The sequence below is a fragment of the Hyperoodon ampullatus genome (genome assembly GCF_949752795.1).
Source record: "Hyperoodon ampullatus genome assembly, chromosome: 12".
NCBI classification, from domain to species: domain Eukaryota; kingdom Metazoa; phylum Chordata; class Mammalia; order Artiodactyla; family Ziphiidae; genus Hyperoodon; species Hyperoodon ampullatus.
Window position 1 is genome coordinate 1,149,728 of NC_136925.1, and position 26,473 is coordinate 1,176,200.

General features: G+C 37.6%; 1 protein-coding gene across 3 annotated transcripts in view; it reads left to right on the plus strand.

Moving 5' to 3' along the window:
* UBE3D (ubiquitin protein ligase E3D) overlaps positions 1-26,473 on the plus strand; it is a gene marked incomplete at both ends in the record, with an annotated part of 157,610 nt that overhangs the window by 25,271 nt on the left and 105,866 nt on the right. For all 3 annotated transcript variants that reach the window (XM_079716121.1, XM_079716119.1, XM_079716120.1), the window contains 5 exons: positions 5,248-5,479; positions 11,082-11,151; positions 19,392-19,461; positions 20,457-20,565; positions 23,854-24,017. In XM_079716121.1, the coding sequence (XP_079572247.1) occupies positions 5,248-5,479; positions 11,082-11,151; positions 19,392-19,461; positions 20,457-20,565; positions 23,854-24,017 (645 nt within the window). The remainder of the gene's footprint in view (positions 1-5,247; positions 5,480-11,081; positions 11,152-19,391; positions 19,462-20,456; positions 20,566-23,853; positions 24,018-26,473) is intronic.

Genomic DNA, 26,473 nt, shown 5'->3' on the forward strand with positions numbered 1-26,473 from the left:
AATCCGACCTATCACTCCCGCACCTTAAATTCTGTGATGCTCCCCAACTATCTGTAGAACCAAGTTCCAGCCCCTTAGGTTGACGTGTCAAACCCCATGTAGTCTGTACCCTCCCACCTTCCCTGTCCCCTTTACTGATGTTCTGTGTTACCAGGAGAGAGAATATATTCCAAGGGAGAGAGTTAGTTTGGATTCTGGAAGACCTGGGTTATGATCCTGCCTTCCTTCATCAGCTCTGACTCTGTGAACTTGTAGAGATTATTTAACATTTCTGAGCCTCCCTTTCCTTCTCTGTAACAGGGGAATGGAAATTCTCATCTCACAAAGTTGTCGTAAGCATTACATGGAGTAAGGTGTGGGTGGTGCCCATCTGAGGTTTACTTAAGTTCAACTAAATGTGTGGACTCCTGACACTATCACAGGCCACATTTCTCACCTTCGGGGCAGTGGCAGGAGTTCCCCTCAGCAGAGGACCTGCAGCAGTTCAAGCAAATGGCAGGTCACATACCCCTCTGGGGACTCTTGTCTCCTCATGTGACACGGTTCCAGGTACAAAGTGCAAGATTCATATCTGGCAGGTGCAGGAGCTCCCCTGAGAAGAAGCCTCATGCCCTAAACAGCCAATAGCTCTTGTGATAATTCTTTGGCATAGTTTCTAGGGTTCCCCACAAAGACCTACATTCAGGGAAGTTTAAAGCATGGCATCCTCATCTAATATTTACAGCTCATTCAAACTTCTTCCTAGGGCTTCCCTGGTGGCACAGTGGTTGAGAGTCAGCCTGCCAATATAGGGGACACGGGTTCGTGCCCCGGTCTGGGAAGATCCCACATGCCGCGGAGCGGCTGGGCCCGTGAGCCATGGCCGCTGAGCCTGCGTGTCTGGAGCCTGTGCTCCGCAACGGGAGAGGCCACAACAGTGAGAGGCCCGCGTACCGCAAAAACAAACAAACAAACAAAAACGTCTTCCTAGTCCAGATGCAGTATACCAATCAAGGATCATTTTTACCATAGTCAGTGTTGCCTAGCAATATAATCAATGCCTACCATCTACCTGGCTTCCAGGGTAACAGGTCTAGGTGGTTAAACCAAAGGTCAGATTCTCAAGCAAAGGAAAATATTTGTTAACCCTTTCATCCGAGTATGCTGCAGACCCAACCAGGGGCCTCACATGTTATAGTTATCAATGCTCCTTGATTTAAGAGCTTACACTATGAGTCAGGCACTGGGCCTGACACGGTGGCTCCAGTGGCAAGTTAAACATATATGGTGCCTGTCTTTGTATTGTTTCCTACACCTGTGATGCCCTTAGTTCCTTTCAATGCCTGGAGAACTCCTGTTCATCCTTCAACGGTCAGCTCAGACGTTACCTCTTCTCTGAAGTCCAGCGGCACTCTACCTCCCTAGCACTTTGTACATATTGCCCCGAATTCATGGATTGGTTTTGCGAGTCCATGAATCCCCTAAAGTAATATGCAGATTTTGTGTGCAGGTGGGAATGTATGTTTGAAGAAAGGGGCTGACACTTTCATCGGATTTTCAAAGGGGTCTGAGCCATCCCCTCCCTTTCCCCGCTCAACTCCCAAACATTTAGAACTGCTGCTCTGTTATGAGCATTTATTATATTCTGGTTTTGTTATTTGTTCATAGATGTATATTTCCCACTAGAATGTGAATACCTTGACAAAGGGACTGTATGTACTAATATTTTGTGTCAGCAGAACGCCTGACTCCTAGTAGTAGACTTTTAGAAAGTATATGTTGAAAGAATCGATTCTTAATCTCTTAATAGACTCAGCAATTTGAATGATGCTAGTGGTGCAGCATTTTCTAATTTAAAAGGGAATGTTCTTGCTTCTGTTAAACTAAAATCAGCCTTTCTTGTTCCTACTTCTGTCCTCTGGATTTAAAACTAAATGTCTACCCTCTTCCATGTTGTAATTGCCCTTTTATGAGACTCAGAGTTGATTGGGGAAATCAAAGAAAAAGGGTTCATGTGAGGGAATCATTTAAAAATGATACATTTGCATCTTAAATATTTTCATTTAAAACATGCAAATGTACATTAACGTACTAGTATTTTAGTATGGAACTAGTATCTTTTTGTTGAATATGAGTCTGCTGCTATGGACTCTTTTAGCTTTTTTCACTTGTGCCATCCTAAATTCATTATCCAGAGTTTCCAGTTTAGGTTTCTTTAAAGTGGAATGAGAAGTTAGACACTGAAGCAGTCTGATTGCAGAATTCTTCTAGATTTTTATTCTTTTTCCCTCGCCTCAGTTTTTTTATAGTTGTATCTCCCACATTCCACCAGTGATTTTGTTTTTTAATAACTCACTTTCCTCTACTCTGAAATGTTTAGTTTTCAGAGAAATAGCAACTCATTTCCTTGGTTTACATGTTTGATTAAATTATGTAACCAAAATAACGTGTAACAAAATAGCGTGTTTGATTAAATTATGTAGCTAAAAAAACATGCATAAGTGGCATAAACAGGTCTGTGATCAAATACAGTTGATCCTTAGCAGGCAAATGGTCCAGTCGACTGGAGCAGAAGTGAGCAAGTATTCAGGGTGCTTTAAGCTTTCACGATATTCAAAGGCACTAGGAAGACCAGAAGCATGTTTGTATTCTGGGTTGTTTTTTTTTTGGGAGGGATAAATTATTTTGAAATATCCTCATCATCCTGCCCACATTTCTTCTCCCCTTAGACCAATTTAGATTAAAATAGAGGTAAACCATGGAAGAGTCTCAGGTGTCTCTATTTCTACAGGAAAAAAATGAAACCATTAAAACAAACACTGGGAGCAAATATAAGGGGCTACTTAATTGTAAGGATGTTCTAAGCGTAAATAATAATGACAGAGTGGAGCTTAATTTCTCTTCCCTTGAGTGTGGCCTGGATTTAATGACTCACTTCCAAACAATAGAGTGTGCAAAGGCAGAAATAGGAGCTCTGCTAGTGGAGGAACCTTGCAGATGCCACCTTAACCGAGTGATCAAGGTTGACATCCCCAGGGATAAGTCATATTGATACAGTGTCTTCTCTGGGTTTGGTGTGATGAGAAGTCACCTCAGTGGTAGACATCCCGCAAACCCATAGTCTCAGTCTAATCTTGAGAAAATACCAGACAAACTCAAGTGAGGGATATTCTGTAAAATACCTGACCAGTGCTCTTCAAAAATCTCAAGGTCCTGAAAAACAAGGAAAGACTGCCACAGAGCAGAGCAGATGAGGGACACATGATGACTAAATGCAGTGTGTTGTGAATTGCATCCTGGAGCAGAAAAAGAGGACTTTAGTGGAAAAACTAGGGGAATCCAGATAAAACCAGTAGTTCTGACAAATCCTCCCTGGTTATGTAAGATGTTAACATTAGGGGAAGCTGAGTGAAGTATATGTGAGAACTATTTGTACTATCTCTGTAACTTTTCTGTAAACGTAAAATTACGCCAAAATAAAAAGTTTATAGAAAATAGTAATGAGAGAAATCACAGAAGAAAGCGTTGGATGATTTGAAATTTAAGACATGTTAATCAAATTAGAGGCAATAACACTGGAAAAATATTTGTCACAGATTTTAGACAAAGGACTGATATTCTTAATATAGAATATACTTGTACAGTTTAATAAGAACATACTAACATCTCGCTGGAAAATGGCCATTGATCATAATTCACAGAAGAAACACAGTGGTGAATAAATATGAAAGCCAGTTCAATCTTACAAGTAATTAAGGAATTGCCAGTTACAGCAGTATTGAGAACATTTTCACCAATTACACGGAAAAATGATAGTATTCAATTCTGAAAAAAGTAAGTGGAAGAATTATGGATTGGTATAGCCTTTCTGGAAAGCAGTTTGTCAATATAGGAATAGAGTTTAAAAAAGATGCACGTTGGGACTTCCCTGGTGGTGCAGTGGTTAAGAATCTGCCTGCCAATGTAGGGGTCATGGATTCGAGCCCTGGTCCGGGAGGATCCCACATGCTGTGGAGCAGCTAAGCCCATGTGCCACAATTACTGAGCCTGCACTCTAGAGCCCGCATGCCACAACTACTGAGCCCGCGTGCCACAGCTACTGAAGCCCGCACGCCTAGAGCCCGTCCTCTGCAACAAGAGAAGCCACCGCAGTGAGAAGTCCACGCACCACAACGAAGAGTAGCCCCTGCTCAGCACAACTAGAGAAAGCCCGCGCGTAGCAACAAAGAACCAATGAAGAACCAACACAGCCAAAAATAAACAAATAAATTAATTTTTAAAAATGCGCATCATTTGTGCTTGTAATGTCACACTTACAAGATTTCTTTCCCAAGGAAATAATCAGATCTGTATACAAATTTTCTAGGACTGTTCATCACAGGGTTGTTGATAATGAAATACTCAAAACCCAAATATCTAACAGTGAGGGAATGACCTAAAAAGTTTTGGCATACCTATGGAATAGAATGGAGTCATTAAGTATCATGATATAGCTACATAAAACAATGAAAGCAAGATACAGTTTGTGTATTTCCTCTGATCCCAGACTGTGTGCCTGTGTACAGCTGTCTCTCTTGAAAGGCTGGCAAAGAAATACGGTCATGTAAAAAAATAACTACCTGTCCTTGGGTGGTAAAGAAAGGATTTAAAAAAAAAATTTATTGGAGTATAGTTGATTTACAATGTTGTGTTAGTTTCAGGTGTACAGCAAGGCGAATCAGTTAAACATATACATATATCCACTCTTTTTTTAGAATCTTTTCCCATATAGGCCATTACAGAGTATTGAGTGGAGTTCCCTGTGCTATACAGTAGGTCCTTATTCGTTATCTGTTTTATGTATAGTAGTGTGTGTATGTCAATCCCAGTCTCCCAATTTATCCCTCCCCCCTCTTATGATAGCCATAAGTTTGTTTTCTACATTTACTTCTGTTTTGTAAATAAGTTCATTTGTGCCCTTGTTTTTAGTTCCACATTTAAGTGATATCATATGATATTTGTCTTAGGAATAAGTGAAGTAAGTCTGACTTACTTCACTCAGTATGACAACCTCTAGGTCCATCCAAGGATGGTTTTTATTTGCTTTATACCTCCCTGCGTTTTCAAAATTGTCTATAGTGAGTATATGTTACTGGTGCCATCAGGGGAAAAAGTAACACTGCAAGTAATGTGGTTAATGAGTTTCTTTCATCCTTGATGCTGATTTAATTAAGAGCACGTCACAGTTCCATTTTGTCCTGTAAAACATTGTTTTCCTTTTTCCACTAGGAAGCTCCTGAGGGTGCTCCCCCTGCCACAGGAAAACTGGGGTGCTCTGGTTGACGAGTGGTGTTGCCATCCCAACCCCTTTGCTAATAAGCCACTTCATCCACAAGAGAATGACTGTTTCACTGGAGACTGTTTCTTCTTGGTGAATCTAAGACATGATTTACAGCAGCCGAGACCTGAAGTAGCCCCAGTTGAGACGCGCTGTCTTTCTTCTGAGAACCATTTAAAAATGGTAATATATCTTTCACACTAAATGCTCATTTAGAGGTTGGTTTAGAAACTGCTTTCTCCAGTCTTTTCTTCATTCAGGGCATGTGACAGACAGTTCTAAAGACCAAAATCCATGATTTTCAGTTGCCTTAATCATCCAGCTCTGCTCTTTGGTTATGGAAAAAGCATGTGGCGGCCTTAAACCAAAACAGCCACTGGTGGGGGGGGCGGGAGGAAGAGGAAGAGGACTTCTTCCCCGTAGACTTGGGAGTGTTACCGTTTGACAAACCAAAATGCCCTCCTTCCTTGCTTTTAGGACAATATTCCATAATCCATGTACATTTTATCCCCACAGTCTGATTTAAATTAAATGTGTGCTTTGCCTTCAGGATACGTACTGTCCTGATAGGTCCAGGTATTTTCCTGTGTCTGCCCATAGTCTAGACTTCTGCTGGTGTCATACAATCAGATGCCATCAAGGCAAAAGGGGGAGTGGAAATAAAGCTCGGGCTGCAGGCTCCAAGTTGATGCTTAAGGAGCGAGGTCAGGCAGCTCCTGCGCTCAGAGTTGCTGGAGGAGGAAGGCCCTTTCCGCTCACTGCGGAGAACAGGTGGTTTACCTTATCTTAAAAGAAAATCAGTGCCATTGACTCGGCCCTTGTGAGAAATCATTCCCTGGATGGCAAGTCAATACTGATGTGATTTAAAAAGTTAAGAAAATCATTGCCAGAGGACCTTCATGTTAACATCTGATTATTGGTAGGAACAAAAGCATTGTGTGTTAAATTTCATTTAGAACTCATTTAATTGTTGTAATGAGAACTGAGCCACTCTAGGACACACGCAGCAGTCCGCAGCTCTTAGGTTGTCAGCTAGTTTATAGAACTATTTTCTAATTTGCGGGAGATTAAGGAGGTTTGTCAAATCTCGAGGTTAAGCTGTTCAAATTATGTAAGTATCTCATCTTTCACCATAAACACAAATCCCTTTACCTTTAGGTTTATTTAAAATTATAGTACTTTACGGTCTCTCGCTATCCTCCTCTCTCCCAGCTCTTTCTCTGTATGTATCTTTACCTGTAGTAAAATCATAACCATTCATATTTCCTTTGATCTCCACTGCTTTTCAGTGTGTATATGTGTGTGTATTAGGTAATATATATTAGATAAAATGTATGTATATATTCTAATGTGTATATATGAATATGTGTAAGAATACCTCCCCCCAAATTCTAGTGCTATAGCCTTCTATATTTTTAAAAGATAAATGGTAAGCACATAATATAAATCTATGGTATAAGTATATTTAATATGGTTAAAGTAAAATTATATTTTAATCTAAATTTCTATACTAGTACTTTATGTTTTATGTATTTTGACTTTCAATTTTATGATTAAGCTATACATTTTTTAAATGTTTGGAAGATACGAGAAGAGGAGTGGGAAAGATTAAGTAAGAAAAACCATGAGTTTCCTTCTTTCAGATGAACTCTGCATTCTGTATGGAAGTAGATTCCTCACATTTATGTCTTTATCAGTTATATGATGACACTTATAAGAATTCCTCTTCATTGTGGACGGCCATCCCACGTGTTAAAGGAAGACCCTTCATATTGAGACATTACAGTTTTTTAAGTATCAGGGAGACTGTGGGAAATTACCATCATGACAAGCTGCTGTTAACAAGATTGTTTTCAAGGTAGCCTAGATGAAAGTTTCACTTTAATTACATATCGCTGCAGTTGAAAGAATATGCCTGTGCCTGTGACCAAAATAGTAACATAAATTTGGAAGGACTCCTTAAGCAGTACTCTCAAGGGTCTTGTGGGAACAAGGCTTCTCTGTGCTATTGAAAACCTGTTTCTCATATCACCCAGTCTAGCCATCTAGCAGGGTTTTGAAATGTCACATGGTGACACAGCATCCTAATGGTATCTCTTGGGAAACATTTTTTTGGCGAGACAATATCAAGGGTCCTTAGAAATGGAAGCAACACAAAGGAAAATAAAAACGAGGACAGGAGGCTGATTCACCTCTCCGAGCAGCGGTGCCGTGTCGCAGATATATTGACTTAATTAGTCCACAACAATGTCTGTCTTTCATGTTTGCTCTGTAGAGTTCCTACACTGCTAGGCTGCTGCTCTGCGCAACTCGCTTTATTATTTCCTTTAAGCATGGGTCAAGAAAAATGCACTGCAAAGCAGAGTTTCTCTTTAACAGAATTAAAAGCATTGTAATATGTTAATTTAAAAGATCAAGACTGTTTTAGCTTATCAGACATTAATGGTGCACTCTGTGTGTATTCTGAGTGTTTGGTAGGAGTAATTTCTGCCTCTGCTTGTGAGAGATTATAAATATCTATTTTAATTGTGGAAAAGGATTTTAAGAGATAACTCACCTCACCATGAGAAATGTATATTTAATTCTGCTTAAGGAGTATTTGACAATGAATTACTCCAAAGCATATCTCTTGAACTAAAATATTCATAAATGACAAAAAAATAGCATAAACAAAGTCCAACACTTATTCCTTTCCCTGAATAACCCCGTATGTGTACAGTGTGTTATTTGTGCCTCTGTGAACGTGACGATATATATCTTTGCTTTTCAAAAGACATCTATTGAATATTTGTTATTTCACAATATTTTTCACTTCACCATAATAAAAATTTTGCGTCTTACAACAGGTTGATAAAGGTGGCACCCCAATCTTTTATAAGATTCATATTATTATTCTAGATGAAAGTATAGCCACACTGATGACTTCAACCTATATTTTAAAGAACAAACGAAATTGAACATTGGTATTTTAGCTGGCGAGTATGACTAACAGTTTTACCTTTTTTTTGGTTATTTGTTTGTCTTGTTAAATCCATGAGGGTCTCTCTCTTTTTTTTTTTTTCCCTTAGAATAACGTGTTGAACTTTGTAAACATTCCCAAACGTAAAAAATAGAATTATGAACTTCCATATACCAGTCATCTTGATTCATAAAGTTTGCTTCATCTGCCCATTTTATTTTTAGTTTTTTGCTGAAGTGCTTTAAAGCAAATCCCAGACATTATGTCATTTCACCCCATATGGATTGTTCTTTTTCACATGAACACAGTGTCATTTTCACACCAGACAAAATGAACACTCGATGGTACAATACCAGGCCATATACACATTTTACAGATTTTATTAGAAGTATCTTCTGATGTCAGTAAAACTTGTTTGAATCAAAATTCACACATTTGGTTGTTTGAGGTAATTTGTTTTTTTATTGATCAGATTTTAAAATCCTGATTACCCATGTGTTGAAAAGGTAGAATTTTATTTTAAAAACCAACGAACAAAACCCACTTTTTCTGCTTCATTGAAAGACAAAGCAAAACGTGCTGTAAGAGCAATGATAAATGAAATACATAACAGCACCTGTCAAAAAATTTTTTGCTTCGAATAGAAAAATCCCTTCTTCTTAAGCATTACTACTCCAATAACCTGTATTAGTTTTTAGTAAAACCCTTAGTATTTGGTAAGATTTAATGAGGATGGTCTGATTTAACTTGTACAAAATAGGATCCTTTAAAAAGTGTCTTTAATACCAATTTGGAGCCATACAGATAGATTTTATTGTAAGAAAGCATGAAACTGCCAAAATGTGAAATTTTACAGTTTAGCACGCTTGGTTTCTAAGCTGTTGTCTTCCTGTAACCTTGCCTGGACCTAAACAAATTGGCACCTGCCTTGGTTTCTATGTCTGTGGCTTTTGACTTTTTTTTTCTGACCTCTAACTAAAGTAAGAACTGTATAATAATTTTTTTACATTAAGATCTGATAATGCACACACAGAGACACAGATCACCTCAAGTAGATGTTTCTTAAAGAACTACTTACACTATGTTTGAAGCACGGTGATATTTTCTGTTCCATTCTATTTCATATTTCTTTAAAAATTCAGGGTGTCACCCACTGAATTGATTCTATGAATTAGTTTGGAAAACACTTGGCATAGTGCTTAGGAAGCATAAGCTCTAGCATCAAAGGGACCTGGATTTAAATATCAGCTCTATTAGTTACTAGCAGCACATCCAGACAAAAAAGTCTATACCTTTGTGGGTATAGAAAAATCTGTGCCTGCCCATGTTTTGAATGATGTGTGCCAAAAGTGTATTTTATTTACGTAACATCTGCCTAGCAGTTACCCATGTGCCAGGGACAGTGTTTTACAGCACTCTGTTTTAGATCCTAATAAACAGCTCTATGAGTTAACACTACTGTCGATTTCATCTTACAGATGAAGAAACCAAAACAGGTTAATTAACTTGCCCATGGTCACATATCTAGTAAGTGACAGAGCTGGGATTTGAATTTAGGACGTCTGGCCCCAGACTCCAGGCTCTTAACCACCATGATATTAATTATAATATCATCTCTTATAACAAACTATAAGTCAGTAAGATTTTTTTTATTAAGGTATAATTGACATTTTACTACTTTTAGGTATACAACATAGCGATTCAGTATTTGTATGTACTTCAAAATGATCATGGGGGCTTCCCTGGTGGCGCAGTGGTTGAGAGTCCGCCTGCCGATGCAGGGGACACGGGTTCGTGCCCCGGTCCGGGAAGATCCCACGTGCCGTGGAGCAGCTGGGCCCATGAGCCATGGCCGCTGAGCCTGCATGTCCAGAGCCTGTGCTCCGCAACAGGAGAGGCCACAACAGGGAGAGGCCGGCGAACCGCAAAAAAAAAAAAAAAAAAGATCATGACAATAAGTGTAGTTAACATCCATCACCATACTTAGTTACAGAACTTTTTTTTCTTGTGATGAGAACTTGTAAGATTTACTAAGGCAACTTTCAAGTATGCAATAGAGTATTGTTAACTATAGTTGCCATACTGTACGTTACAGCCCCATGACTTATTTTATAATTAGTTTGTACCTTTCGACCACCTTCACTCCTTTTTGCCCACCCCTGCCAACCTCTGTTCTGTATGTCTAAAAGATTAGTCTTTTGTTTTCTTAATAATTAGGTGACTGCTATCTGTTTTAAAGTTGGATTTTCAAAGTTTAACAGTGTTTCAGGAATTTGTTCCAGAATGCTATCTTTCCAGGTACAATGCATATCGTAAATGGAAAAATAGAATTATATGAATGGGTTAGGTATTTTTAACTTCCAGTTGTGATTATGAATCATAGATTACTTTTACATAAGTTGCACTGGACTAGGGGTCAAAATAATATAGGTTCAAGTTCTAATTCTTCTGTTTTCTAGACACATGAGTTGGGGCAAGTCACCTACCCTCTCTACCTTTGTTGCCCACCGTCTGCCTATTCTAAATGATGTTTGGAGGTGCTTTTTAGAAATGTAAGATGCTTCTTGTTCAAATTACTTGGCAACGTGTAGATTATCAGGAGCTGACTAGTTTGGAAAAATCATTCTGTTTATTTTGTCTTTAGACTTGAAAAAAGTGATCTCTGTGCATGTGAATTATGCATACAAGCTAAATGTATTCCCAGTATTTAGTAGATGGCAAAATAAAATGTAAAGTTCAATGTATACTCTAGAGACCATGTTAAAATTATATATTCCTTTTAAGAAAAGCTGAATGACATTTAAATGACATTTTTTTGTTCTACAGAAACCAAAGGCAAATACCAAAGTAATTTGTAAGCGTTGCAAGGTAATGTTGGGAGAGACTGTGTCATCAGGTAAGAATTTCATAATAAAAAAGCCAAAATGATTGCCTTCTTGTTAAAAAAAAAACAACAGTAGAAGGAGATTTTATAGGAAATATATACGAAAGATAGACAACTAAATACATGTTGTAGAATTGATGCTTTTAAAAATAGAAATCAACTAATGTATCATCAAATATGCCAAGAAGTTTGTGTATTTTGACCTTTGTAAATACATAGTACTGAGTTTTAAGCATTAAGAAGTTGGGTCATTTTCAATATTTCATATCTTCTTTGTACTTATAAAGCAATAGTATAAAGCTTGTACTTGGGTCTATCTTAAAGAAGATTGGAGCTTTTTCCTTAATACAGCTCCTCAGAAGAATTGGTTGCCAGAGATGATGGAGGAGATGCTTTTCCTTGCTGTTGTGTGCCTCAGGGCTGTGTTTTGATGCTTGGAGGTTGGGGGTGCAGAGAACCTGTTGAAACATTCTGAGTTTTATACTCTCTTCCTTGTTCTTTTTTCCAATAGTGTTAATTATATTTTACATAAAGCCTATGTTATACGACTTTCCAATATAATAATGAAATCCTGATAATTAAAATGCATCACTCTTTAAAGATATGGTTTAAAAATGTCTAGAGAGCTACAGCATGCTGTGTTAGCTTTGTGGGTGAAGAATAATTGATTTTAATAGAATTAATTAGAAGATGTGAGTTAAGTGAAACTCTTGTACTCAAGGGAAGGCAGATGGTGGCATTTTTTTGTTTGTTTTTTAAGATCATCAGAGTCTCATAACTTCCTCTGAGAGAACAGAAGAGGAAGAATGAGTAGTAGTAAAGGATGCCACCCTCAATGTCATTTTTGGAGAATGAAAACAAGTCCCTTAAGCAATGACTTAGAAAATCTTAAGGCTTCCAGTTTAAATAAGGTGAATTGATTTTTTTCATTTCCTTTTTTTTCATTTTTTTCTCTCCTCCCTGAAGCCCAGTTAAAATGTCAGTTAAAGAATAAAAAAAAAAGGACATCCACAGAGACAAAGAGAAATGGGGAGGAGGCAACAGTGATGTGAACTAGATGTGTAAGCAAACTTCTTTTGGAAGCTGTAGAGCTGAGACGGGTAGGAACACACTTGGCAGTGTGGAGGAAGCTGCAACCTTGGTGCCTGCAGAAGACCATTTAGATGAGGAGTGAGCCAGTTCTCACTGTAGATCCCCAGAACTGGCCAGAGTTTAGAGGTAGCAGGTAAGAGGGACAAGGGACTGAAAGCAGGATGATTAATGCAAAGTTTGTATGTGGAGCCATAAGATTCCTAAGACTCTTTCTCCACTTGCAACTTGCTTATGCTCTCAAGGTAGGAGATTGGAGCAGCCTTTCTTGCAATAAGGGGATGGAAGTGTACTAACCAGAGAAAAGATCTGCAGACACTGTTTCTCAGGGGTCACGTAACAACAAAAAAATGAGCTTATATTCAGCCATCCTACTCTCAACAAGCCTTATATCTACACACAAGAGCTCCCTCAGCATTTTACTGCCTTACACTTAAATCTGAATAGATTGCTGAGAATCAGTAAATATTAAAAAGAGTCCAAAGCAAATAAATAATCAAGTAAACAGAGTAGACGCATTGAGAAGAAACAAATTATGTATAAAACAGAAGAAAATCTTTTAAAAAACTATAATAAATGTCCTTGGAGAAATGAAATAATCTTATCTCTATAATTCGGAGAATGTCGAATTAAAGATGTAATAGCTTGAAAAAACTAACCAAAGGACTGGAAAATGAAATTAAGGAACTATTTCAGAAATCAGGGCCCAAAGACAGAGGTTGAAAATTGGAAAGGAAATTTCATAAAAAAGATCATGTAAGTTTCCTGAGGATAGGAATATTGTCTATCTCATTTATCATGACAACCACAGCACTTAGATCAATATCTGGCACATAGTGGGTACCCAGTAAATATTTGTTGAATGAGTGAATGAATTGAGCCTTTTAGGGCATCCAACATCTATCTAGGAGAAATTCTAGAAAGAGAGACTAGAGACAACAGGGTGGGGGAAATTATCAAAGAACAAAAATACCAAAAACACATTAAAAAGGTATTTCCCAGCGCTAGGGCTTAAGTTTCTCAACTGAAAGAGCCCACTAAGTGTCTCATATAATTAATGAAGGGGTGACAGGGAAGCTACTTAAAGCCACGTAATTGAGTGATTTCCACACGCCAAGGGTGAAGTTTCTAGAGAGAAAAAAGCAGGTAATGTACAAAGGATTAGGAATTAGAATGGCACTGAACTTCTTAATAGCAGTGTTGAAAGCTAGAAGACAATGAAGAATGCCCTCATAATTTAGAAGGAAAAAGATTTTCAACCCAGAATAGTTCAATAGACAGTCAAACTGTCAGTCAAGTATGAAGATTATAAATACATATTTGGAAATACAGGGTCTCAAAACATGGACCTCAAAGTTACATTTTCCTTAGGAATCTACCATAGGGTATGCATCACCAAAACTAGGAATTTAACCTCAAAAAAGAAAGTGTGGGATTTGGGGAACAGATTGTCCAACACAGGAGAATGAGATAAGGAAGTCCCAGGGTGAGGGTTGTACAGCAGGCATTACAGCCTGGATTGAAGCAAGGGGAGAGGAATTGTAATAAAGACTTTTTCAGTTATACACTGAAACTGGTAACTTTGTTGAATTGTTTGACTACATGTAACAAATAATCTTGAGAGAAGCCATTTCATCATATGGGAAGAATTAACTAAAGGTGTTTGGAAAAACTACACACATGGAAAAGAAAGCAGTTATGCGTTGCAGGAAAACAGAAGATTGAACAAAAAAGGAAGCACTCCCATGGTATCATTATGGTCACAATAATGTGAACACTGAATATCAATTTAACCAAAAATCTTTATGATGTAATATATATTAGGAGGTCATTGTATGAGAATATGTGTGTGGGGTGATGTAAGAGAGCTATATCCACATCTACTCTAAAAGTAAATTAGTAGGACTCTAATTCCAAACATGGTGGCATAAAGAGAATGGATAGTTCTACTCTGTAGGAAACAAATACTGAACTGTACAAGTTCAGAAGAACAGCTACTAGAAAATAACCAAAATGAAGCAATGATTTGAGAGGTGTAGTTATCAAAAACTGCTACTGCCTTGGGTTAGGATGGCAAATTTGTGACCTTTTTTTGCTTGGGATCATTGACATACTTCACACGCCCCCGAAACCTGGGCAGGAAAAAACCCACAGCTTTATTATCTATAGGTGGTAGGTTTGGTTCAGGGTAGGCAAAGGAGAAAGTGGAAATTTAAGAGGGATATTTTGGAAGCAAGAGGGCCGTGGAGGGGCTGAGCTGATAACTTCTTAACCCGGCTCTGGCTGATTGCAAAACTATACATGCATACAGTAGATGCCAGGGAGTCCAATAAGAATTGAAAGCTTGGGGAGACCAGAAAATTTGCTGTGCCTTTGATTGCATTCCTCAATTCACACACAACTTGGGCAGCAGAAGATGGAAGCCTTAATGGCTTGAGGCATTTGAGCAGAACCTCTCCCCAAATCTGTGGACAACCAAACTGTACAGAGATAGTGAATACTCTCTAGGGAGTCAGGCTAAACAAAATAGAACTGAGCAGAGACATTAGTGACTACACACTGTGGGAAGTCATATTTCCCGGTTTAAGTCCAAGCTTGATAATTGACCTATAAACCAATTACCCCTAAAAGGACAAAGCAAGGGACTTCCCTGGTGGCCCAGTGGTTAAGAATCTGCCTGCCAGTGAAGGGGATACGGGTTCGGACACAGGTTTGAGCCCTGGTCCAGGACGATCCCACTTGCCACGGAGCAGCTAAGCCCATGCACCATAACTACTGAGCCTACGCTCTAGAGCCCACAAGCCACAGCTACTGGGCCCGTGTGCCACAGCTATTGAAGCCCACGCACCCTAGAGCCTGTGCTCTGCAACAAGAGAAGCCACCACAATGAGAAGCCCGCGCGCCGCAACGAACAGTAGCCCCCACTTGCCACAGCTAGAGAAAGCCTGTGCGCAGCAACAAAGACCCAACACAGCCAAAAATAAATAAATAAAAAATAAATTTAAAAAAGGACAAAACAAAATCCAGAATTGGTACAATGTATTACATACAATGTCCTACTTTCTTACAGAAATTATTAGCCATGCAGAGAAAGAGAAAGGAGTGACTCATACTCAAGGAAAAAGCACGACTCAATAAATAGGTGCTGAGTAAGCACAAATATTAAATTAGGAGACAAAGATGTTGAAGTAGCTAATTATAAATACGGCAAAGAATTTAAAAAAACAAAAAACCTCTTGAGTGAACTAATAGCAAATCTCAATAGATTGGAAACTTCAGAGAAAGAACCAGTTGGTAATTACAGAGCTGAAAAGTACAGTAACGAAAGAAAAATTCACTTGATTACTAAAACCTCATATTTGAGGTGACAGAAGAAAAAAAAATGTTGAAGATAGATGAATAGAAATTAACCAATCCAAAGAACAGAGGAAAAGACTCTCAAAATGAAGAGAATGTCAGAGATTTGTGGAAAAATATTAACTTTCAATAAATGTGTAAGTGAAGCTTTAAAAGGTGAGGAGAAAAAGAAAGGGTCAGGGGAAAAGTGTAGAAAAAAAATGGCTGAAATCTTGTCAAATCTGGTGAAACGTTTTAACTTTTGGGTCCAAGATCTGCAGTGAATCTCAAGTAGGATAAACACAAAGAGCATTTCACCCAGGCACGTTGTGGTCAAACTGATAAAAGCCAGAGGTAAAGAGAGAATCTTGAAAGTAGCAAGAGAAAACAAAGCATCACATATAGGGATTTCATTAAGCATTAAGGCCGACTTCTTATAGAAGTAATGAAGGCCAAAATACACTAAAATGAGATATTCAAAATGCGGGGGGAGGGGCTTCCCTGGTGTTGCAGTGGTTAAGAATCTGCCTGCCAATGCAGGGGACACGGGTTCGAGCCCTGGTCTGGGAAGATCCCACATGCCGTGGAGCAACGAAGCCCATGTGCCACAACTACTGAGCTTGCGCTCTAGAGCCCATGAGCCACAACTACTGAGCCCACATGCCACAACTACTGAAGCCCGCATGCCTGGAGCCCGTGCTCCACAACAAAAGAAGCCACGACAATGAGAGGCCCACCCACCTCAACAAAGAGAAGCCCCCGCTTGCTGCAACTAGAGAAAGCCCATGCGCAGCAACGAAGACCCCACACAGCCAAAAATAAATAAATAAAATAAATAAATTTATTTTTAAAAATGCTGGGGGGAAAACAAACAAAAACACCTTTCATCTAATCTATATCCAGCAAAGCTCTCCTTCAAAAATGAAGGCAAAATAAAGACATTTTTCTATAAACAGATGGAAATAATGAATTACTAGCAGACAGTGCTAAGGAAAGTTCTTCAGGCTGACAATGCTAAGGAAAGATATGGTAATTGGAATCCATAGGAAGGAATGAAGAGCAAGATAAATGGAAAATATGTGGGTTAATTCGCACAAAAGCAAACTCAAAAGAGGTTAGCATAAAATTGAAAAACACCTTTTCCCTGCCATTTTCCAGTTCTTTAAAAGTAGAACTTTTGATTGCTTTGAGAAGTAAGGACAGAAGTCAAAGACTACACAAAGTAAGAACCTAGTAAGTGACTCTGTACAAAAATGTGAGACCCTGAATGGCCGTACCATTCACCTTCACACAGTAAAGGTGAATCAGAAGTGAAACAAGTCTGTGGAATTACAGACAGGTATCAGTTCTTTGGGACATTAGGAATTTCAAATCTTTAACTTAGTCTGCGTTGGACTAGACATAATGTCATGGGCCTGGGAAAATCAAATGCAAATCACCTCTGAAGGAAAATACCTTCATTATAAAACTCATATTATTCCCACAAATAATTTGTCAAGTACAGTGTTTACCATACAACCAAACATAAATAAGCACACAAGTAACCAACATCCATCCACAAGAACTAACAAAAATAGCAAACAATAGAAACAGACTTATGTTATTGGAATTATCAGATGTCAACTGTAAAACAACCATGCTTACTATTTTTAACAATACAAAAGACAGGTTTGAAGATATCAAAAGGAAAAGGAAACTATAACAGTAAGCATATTTAGAAAAGAATTTCTAAAAAATTCTAAAAATTTTCTGAAAAATATAATTGAAATTTAAAACTCAGTGGGTAGTTCAACAGCAGGTTAGGTACAACATGGAGAACGAGTTAATGAACAGAAGATAGATGAGAAGAAAAATCTGTAATCCAGCACAGAGACACAAGAAGGTAAAAAATGTAGAAGAGAGGGTAAGAGACATAAAACACAGAGGAGATCTAATGTATGTTTAATCAGACTTCTAGAAGGAAAAGAGAAATAGAATAGAGCATAGGCAATATTTGAAGAGATAATTGCTGAGAATTTTGAAAAAATGATGAAGAACAACAGTTTGAAGTCCAATGAATTCTACTTAGATGAGGCCCAAGTAAGAGAAATAAAAAGTCTATAGCTAGACACATCAGTGATACGTCAGAAAAATTAAAAAAAAGAAAAGAAAATCTTAAAAGTAACCAAGGAAAAATGACATCACCTTCAAAGGAATAGCAGAAATGGAGGTTTGAAGACAGTGGAATGAAGTGGAATGATAGTGTGCCCAAAGGTTAAAAACTGCTAACCTAGGATTTTATATCAGGAGAAAATGTTCTGATATGAAAGAATCAGGACAAAGATAAATATATTCTCTGTCAAACAAAAGCTAGGATAATTCAATTCTAATGGTTTGGTTTCTTATGAAAAGAAATTTTACCTGTATATTAAGTAAAAGAAAATGATCCCAGATAGAAAGTCTAAGTTCAAGAAGGATTGGTAAAGAAAGTGGTAAATATGTGGGTGACACTACATGAATGTTAACTGTGTAAATCAATAATACCTTGTGGGATTAAAATTATGGAATTAAATTATAGTTTAACAACAGCTGGGACAAAAGGGATCACTTTATAATGTTAAAAGTTTCAATTCTGCATCTAATAACATGACTTCAAAATAGTAAGGTGAAAAATTGGACTTCAAGGGGAAATGTATAAATTCATCATCCTGACTCTAGATATATAATAATCTGTTAAACTTTTAAATTTGTTTTTTTGCCTTTTTCTGTGTGTTATACTGAGCAGTTGTAAACATTTATAGAAAATCTACAAGGAACAACTTGCCATCTTATTAAAACAATTAAAAAATTGTTAGCACACCATTTTTAATAACTGTATATAATTCTCTTGCCTAAATGTATAGTTGTTTATTTAATCCAACCATCCTCAATTTTTAGAAATTTCAGTATTTTTCTATTAATATTATAAGCCCCTTAATAGATAAATGTTACAGATATCTGTGAGTATTTCTTTGAGATAAATTTTTAGGCATTTAATTATGGTGTCAAAATATATAAACATTTTTAAGGCCTTCACCAAATGGCTTTCCAGAAATTTATTATTTGCACTCCTGACAGCAGAATGTAAGTGTATCCAATTCTCCATATCTTCATTGCTGCTGCACTTTATCATTCAGAAATATTTTATTTATTTGATGCTGAAAAATATTTTAATTTCCATTTCGTTACTAGTGAGTGAACATTTTTCATGGATTTTTTAAAAAATCCAAAATGGTTATGTTTATATTCAGTTCTATTAAATATTTAGTTTACTGTTTAAATTTTTCTGTAGATGAAGAACTCAGGTAACCAGATTTGGTAACAATTGTACATTAATCGACTCAGTGAGATTCTGGGTAAATATCAATGTGAGGTTCACAGCTTCTGTTCATGGGCTTTAGAATACTGTGATTAAAAAGCCTTTTTCAGTGACTCCTAGTTTTGTCGCTACTCTGTAGAAATGAGGAAACCAAATGACTAATTTTTAGGTGAGTGGGCTATGGCTGTGATGTGACTAGTTATTATAACCTTGCATACGTGTGAGCAGAGTCTTGCTGCACCAGGCTCACCTGGCCACGTGCTCTTCTAAAACAACACCGAGTTACCTGAAGTCTCCGACTGTCTCCTTGTAGCCATCATTGCTTTGTCTTCTGACACTAAGTCATTTTTGGAAAAGTTTTACTAAATGGTAATTGTACCAGTATAACGAATATTTGGTTTGGAATGTCTTAATTTGAAACCAGCATGTCCACAATAGAAATATTAATGTATTGGGGAGATCTTGTAATATTCTTATTTTTTGTTTCTAGAAACCACTAAGTTTTATATGACAGAGATAATTATTCAGCCATCTGAAAGGAATTTTCCCATCATACCAAGGTACAAATAGCTAATTAAGTGTGTTCTGTAATTTCACATGTAAGGAAAGATAGGTATTTGGGAATTATTAATTATAATTATTTATTGTAAGTGATTATTTGGGAATTCATTTTTATTTATACCCCTCTTTGTTTGGAAAGGAAAAATAAAAGTCTTTGGAAAGGTTTTTAGGTAGTGGAACCAAACCACAGATATGAAAGATTTGAGGATTTATTTATGGTTTGCTTCCATAATGGTATAGACAAATGTGCTCTTATAAATCTTCTAGTTCTGAAAGTTTTTTGTGTTTCTTTTTATGTGCTAGATACCCAATAGGTTTTTGAGTAATTATTTCTGGTTTTAATTTAACTTACTTGAAACATGGGTTAGTTTTCAAATGACTTGTGTTTTTAAAAAGAATGTTACTTAGCCACTCAATCCATTAGTGTTTCTTTTCTTACAATCTTTTTAGTCTTGCAAATGAAAATTAACCGTAGTATGTCTTTATTTCAGCTAATTTATTGATGTCTAAAAATTATGGCTCTCTGAATATAACCTTGAACTTTATCCTCCTATAAATACTTTGATTCTACCTCAGATCTGACACTCTGAGGGGATACAAATGGAAAACATTGGAGATAATACTGTCTAATGTTTGGGAGGAAATTTCTTACCTTCTTTTTTAACTTAGTTATTCACTGTTGAATGTGCCGCAGCCCAAATGGATTATTGACTTGTCTAACAGTATTTTTTTATTTAGTGGGGGAAATAGTTAGGTTTGGGGTGGAAAATGTATTAAGGATCAAAGAATGGGTTATAGAAAGACTGGTGCAAGCACAAATACATTACAGTAGATTAAAATGAGAACAGGTTGTGAGGGGATGGGCAGCATATAGAAAAGTCCAGCATGCACCCACCTCTGCCTTCTAGGTGCCCTGTGGGTATTTTTGGCTCATCCCTGCCAGTTAGACTTATTACGAGAGGCACATTGTGAAAACTGGTTTGTGTTCAAACAGGTCTCAGTTTGTACAGAGCGTTATTGCCCAGTGCCTGGTGGAACTCTCCTCTGCTAGAAGCACTTTTAGATTCACTCTTCAAGGACATGACGGCAAAGTGTACATCTTGGTAAGAAATGATTTCACCCAGCTTTCTGTAGCCTAGTAATCCAGGGTCTCAGAAATTCTTTGGTTTTTGTCATTCATTTTTCTTAATTCTCGGGTCTAGAAAATAAATGATGAAAAATTGAGTTTTTAATCTCAGTTTAATTCACAAATCAAATCCCCTTAATTGAACAAGTGATTTAAGTGCCTCTGCGTGCTAGGTACTAGGGATTTAGAGACAACTGCAACCTGATTCCTCGGTAGAATCTCATGCCACAGGTGAAGTTTTTCTATTCTTAGTTTTTAATGGCTTTCTTGGTCAGTGTAACACAATTCTGTCTTTCTCACTTTTTCCCCCATTTGATACTCTTATGGTTAAAATACGTTCTGTTGCTCCTGTTTTTGTCTTTATTGTTTTGTGTGTGTGTGGTAAGAACACCTAACGTGATCTACCCTCTTTACAGATTTTTCAGTGCACAATACAGCATTGTTAGTTATAGGCACAGTGTTGTAGAACCGGTCTCTAGAACTTACTCAGCTTGCCCAGCTAAAACTTTATACCCTTTGATTAACAACTCCCCATTCTTCCCTCCCCCCAGCACCTGGCAACCAGCATTCTACTTTCTGCTTCTATGAGTTAGACTATTTTAGATTCCTCATGTAAGTGGAATCATGTAGTATTATCCTGTCTGACTTGTCTTATTTATCATAATGTCCTTGAGGTTCATCTGTACTGTTGCATATTACAAGATTTCTTTCTGTTTAGAGGCTAAATAATATTCCATAGGGTGTATGTACCACATTTTCTTCATCCATTCATCACTGATGGACAGTTAGATTGTTTCTGCATCTTGGCTATTGTAAGCAGTGCTGCAGCGAACATGGGAGTGCAGAGATCTCTTTGAGATCCTGATTTCAGCACTTGGATGTTTGAGAAGTAGTAGCAAGTTCTGGAGAAAAGGCTCTGCAGTTAGCAGAATCATCCCCTACACGTACCACAAGCATTTAATATTAAACTGCTCCTGTCAAAAATAACGTTCTGCAGAAAACAACTGGGGACATAATGTGAAAATCCAAGATCGAGGGCCCCCGTCTCTTCTCTGCCTCCACGCCTGCTTTATTCAACCAGTAAACATATATTGAGTACTTCTTATTTGAAAGACACTGTCCTGGGCGCTCAAGATAGAACCAAAATGCCTTTGAGGACCTCACAAGCTAATAAGGGAGCATGGTAGCTAAAAGGAGAGAGAGATTGAGGTGATTATTAGGTGTTGCTTTGTGGCTGTCCATCCATCACAGGGACCCCATGCTTCTCTAATTCCAGAAAATTTCTATTCAAAGCTAAAATATTTTCTAACTCAGGTTGATACTAAGTATACCTCATAGTCCTAGTCTGAAATCAGTCTTTTTTTTTTTTTCACCTTTTTTTTTGGCCGTACCACGCACCTTGTGGGGTCTTAGTTCCCTGACCAGGGATCAAACCCCTGCCCTCTGCACATGGAAGTGCGGAGTCCTAGCCACTGGGCCACCAGGGAATTCCCTTAATTTCCTTTTATTGCAAAGTTTTCAAGTTGAAAATCAGGAGGAGGAACTTTTTAAACTTACTACTAATGTATATTTAAATTAAAAAAATTTTTTTAAATAAAAGTAATACAGTCTTGAAACACATTCTGACAACGTGAAGAACATAAAAGGAGTGGTAGTTCCCCTGTCCTGTCCCCTCTTCCGCTCCGCTGTGTCGTTCCATCCGGAGGTAATCATTAGCAGTCTGACACGCGTACTTCATCATTCTTTTCCCTGTTTACAGTTCTATGTACATATGCCCACAGGCATTTGTAAAAATAACATAATGATGTGATGAGCATTGTTCTTCAACATGCATTCTTCACACAACCAGGTATCATGAGGCTTGTTTCTTGTTAGCGTAAATATGGATTGGACTCTTCCTAATGAGTAGAATTCCCCTGTATGGCCGGTAAAGACAGTGCTGCAGGGAAAATCCTCTTTGCACATGTATTTTAGTACTTCAGAAACAGATCTTTCTCATCTTATGCAGTATTGGAATTTGTGTATTTTAAACTCTGATAATTATCACCTCTAAAAAGTTGGACTAATTTATCCCTTGTGAATATCCTTTATCCCTTATAGACATTCTTGGTGCTCCCCCAGGTCCCCTCTCCTCGGCTGGTCCCCGCCTTTCCCATTGCTGAGAGTGTTGCCTGCTCACGGCTCACGGCCGCCCTCTTCTCCAGAGGCTTGTCCCATCCTGACGGATGCTGCCTGGCCCGGGAGTTTCCTGTCCTCCGCCATCCCCCACCGCTGCCCTACTCAGCCCACTGCCCATGACCCGACCCTGGGCTACAAAACCTGCCATCTCCTTTCTCAAGATGGGACAGACTCTGGGGCTTCCCTGGTGGCGCAGTGGTTGAGAGTCCGCCTGCCGATGCAGGGGACACGGGTTCGTGCCCCGGTCTGGGAAGATCCCACATGCCGCAGAGCGGCTAGGCCCGTGAGCCATGGCCACTGAGCCTGTGCTCCGGAGCCTGTGCTCCGCAAGGGGAGAGGCCACAACAGTGAGAGGCCCGCCTACCGCAAAAAAAAAAAAAAAAAAAAAAAAAAAAAAAAGATGGGACAGACTCTGTAGGTGGAATTCAGGCTTCAGAGCTCTGTGTGAGATCAGGCTGAGTCCACATTGTTGGCTACCCTGCCTTATCTTCTTGCCCTCCCTCCCTTTCTCCTGAGAGCATTTCCTCAGTGAATCACCTGTGTCCAAATCCCAAAACAGTCTTCCATGAGCAACGTGTGGAAATACCTGCTCCAAACCCCTCTTCTGAGCTGACTGTTATCAGTCTTTTTGTATTTGCCAATCTGATAAGTGAAAAGTGGTGGCACAAAATTTTGCATTTCCTTATTACTAGTTATGTTAACATTTTTATATATTTATCATTTATTTCTTCTGTTTATATTCTGTTCAATTCTGTTCATATTATTCGCCTGTATTTCTCTTGGGCTGTTTTTTTTTTTTTTCCCTTATTGATTGCTAGGAGCTCTATATATTATGGATCATAACTTTGTATGTATTAAATATTTTCTCCTAATCAGTTGTCTTTTCTTTAAAAACTTTATGTTGTCAGGGGCTCTACCAAAGGTTATACTTTGAAAGTCTTGAAAGTTATATATGTGATATTTTTTCTGGTGTTTTATAGTTTTGTCTTTTCTTTATGGTTTTGTTTTTGTTTTTTTGAGCGGTGGTATGAGGTATGAATAGGGTTGTGATATTCTTGTACTTGGACTTTTCTCTCTGTGTCTTTAGCTATGGCTTTTAAACTCAGACAGTTTGGTGATTGAAGCTTTGGAAAGTCCCACAAGTATCAAAAAATTCCCTCTGTTGGAAGATGTATTGAAGGCCGATTCCAGTTCTGCCTGGAATGCTGTCAAGGTCCTCTACCAGCCATGCATCAAAAGCAGGAATGCAGAGTAAGTCATGCTTTTGTTTTCTCCCTCCACATTTGTTTTCGTTTCTGTTGCCACATTGGTGTTAAGAAATTAAGGAATTAAATGGGACTGTACCACTTCCCTACTTGATGCTTCTGGCAATCATACTGCTACTCATTGTGCTTTAAAAATGGGTTGACTCATTACAGGTTGTTCATGCTAATGTGCAGAAAGCTTGCTTTTACTGAAAATAATTGGTCTTTTTTTTTTTTTTTTTTTTTGTAATCTCAGCTGTCTGTACATATGGCTGCAGGACTAAATCAGGCTTCAACAGCTATGATTATTTACTGATAAACACTTTCCAGGCATTTGGGATACAGTTGTGAACAAAACTCAGCCCCTGCCTCCTGGGGTTGTCATCCTCATAGGGAGAAAGAAGGCAGGCCATAAACAAAACAGACAAAACATCAAAGACTGATGTGGCTCTTCCTGTAAGTCAGGTGCTCATCTGAGGGCTTCTTGCTCCTTTAAGCCCAACAACAACGCTGTGGGGTAGGTACACTTATCACCCCATTTTAAAGACAAGGACACTGAGACACAGGTGTGAAATGTAAAGCAAGTTAGTAGGGTGTAGGAGGTTGGCATTTTGTACTGAAAAGTCAAAGAAGGTTCCTCAGATAAAATGATATTTAAGTGGAAAACTTGAAGGCAGTGAGGGAGTGAGCCATATCTGAGGAAGAGCATTCTTGGCAGAGGGAACAGAAAATGTTCTTATTTAAACAGATTGGAAGTTTATACTTGTCCTGTACTCTCTGATGGGTTTGATCAAATTTGTACTAAGAACAGAAAGATCCCAGTCTTCTTCTGGGAAGTAAATAAGAAATTTTTAAAAATTATTGCTTGTCTTTTCTTTTCTTTGAATTATGCAAGCAGTTCAAGTCATAAAATATTCAAACAGTAGAGACTTACATAAAGTAAACTGTGAAAGTTCTCCATCATGTCTCTCTCCAGAAGAAAAAAGTATGTTGTGAATTTTTCCACTTTTTTTCTATTTTGCATCTTAACATAATTTGCCTGATGCATGTGTATTTTTTTACACTTAAAAAAACAAAAAAACAAAACAACAACACACTGTGTCTTGGAGATTCTTTCCATGTCAGTGCTTGACATTTTATGAAATGGATGTACTGTAAGTAATTTAACCATTTTTCTGTTGATGGATATTTGGGTTATTACTTTTTTGCTGCTATAATTAGTATTCCACTGTATGTTGTATATTTGTTTTGCAATTATGTGTACTTTTTTATGAGGTATTTCTAAAAGTAGAATTACTAAGTCAAAGGGTGTAACATTTAAAATTTAATAGGTAATATCAAATTATTTTGCAAAAAGGCATTGCAAATTTATACTCCCACATAAAGTTTCTATAAATGCCCATTTCCCTACACCCTCACCCAAGCTGCTACGTAGATTTTTGCCCATCTGATGCCAGTCTAAATGAAACGGATTCAGTTGACTCTCCTTGTGTTTTATTGAAGCATGATCAAAGAATATGGCTTATGTATTTGATGCTTTGGGGACTTTGTTGAGGGGTGTGTGCATGTGGTGTGTACCTTTATGTATTTAGATTTATATAGTCAAATTTATTAAAACTTTTTATTCCTCTTTTTTATTTATTTGAAACGTGGATATTTTGAGAAGGGTATGGTAAATCTCATGCTGTGGTAATGGAAAAGTCATTTTCTTCTGGTTTTGATGCCTGTTTTAGCAGTATATATTTTGAAGCTATGTAATTAAGTACATGAAAGGTTTGTGCCATAACGACTTGACTAATTGTGTATTTCATCAATAAGATTTTTCTCTCCTTTCATTTTATGTTATTTTTCTTTAATTCTAATTTGTCTGATGTTATTATTGCTATATTTACTTTCCTTTTTAAAAAATTATTGATCTTTTTCCAATTGTGTTTTTTCAGTTGTGTGTTATTTTATCTTAGGTGTATATCTTATTAACATTAACCTTGTAAACAACATGTAGCTGGATATTTTAAAACTCCAATGTGACAGTCTGTTTATTTTAATAGTAAACTTAATTAATTTACATTTATTGTGATTACTGATGTAGTTGAACTTAGTCTGCTAACTTTTACATTGGTTGGCTTCTCTGTGTCATTTCTTTCCTGTAATGATTTGAAAGTAAAAAAAAAATCTATTTCAAAATGATTTTTAATGGTTAACCTTAAATTTTTAATACATATCCTTATACTTTCTTTCCAAAGCTATCAATATCTAGATTTATCTAGTATCCACTGTCTTCACCAAAACAAGAAACGACTCTTAACAGGGTTTCGCATTCACTCTCTTGCTCCCTCCCGAATGCACTCTCTCCCTTTCTGATTCTGATGATCGTGGTTGTTTCTTCTTAAAGAAGTATCAAGCCAAAGCTCTACCCCTTTTGCTTACTTCTTACTTATACTCGTGCGTTATGACCATAAATGT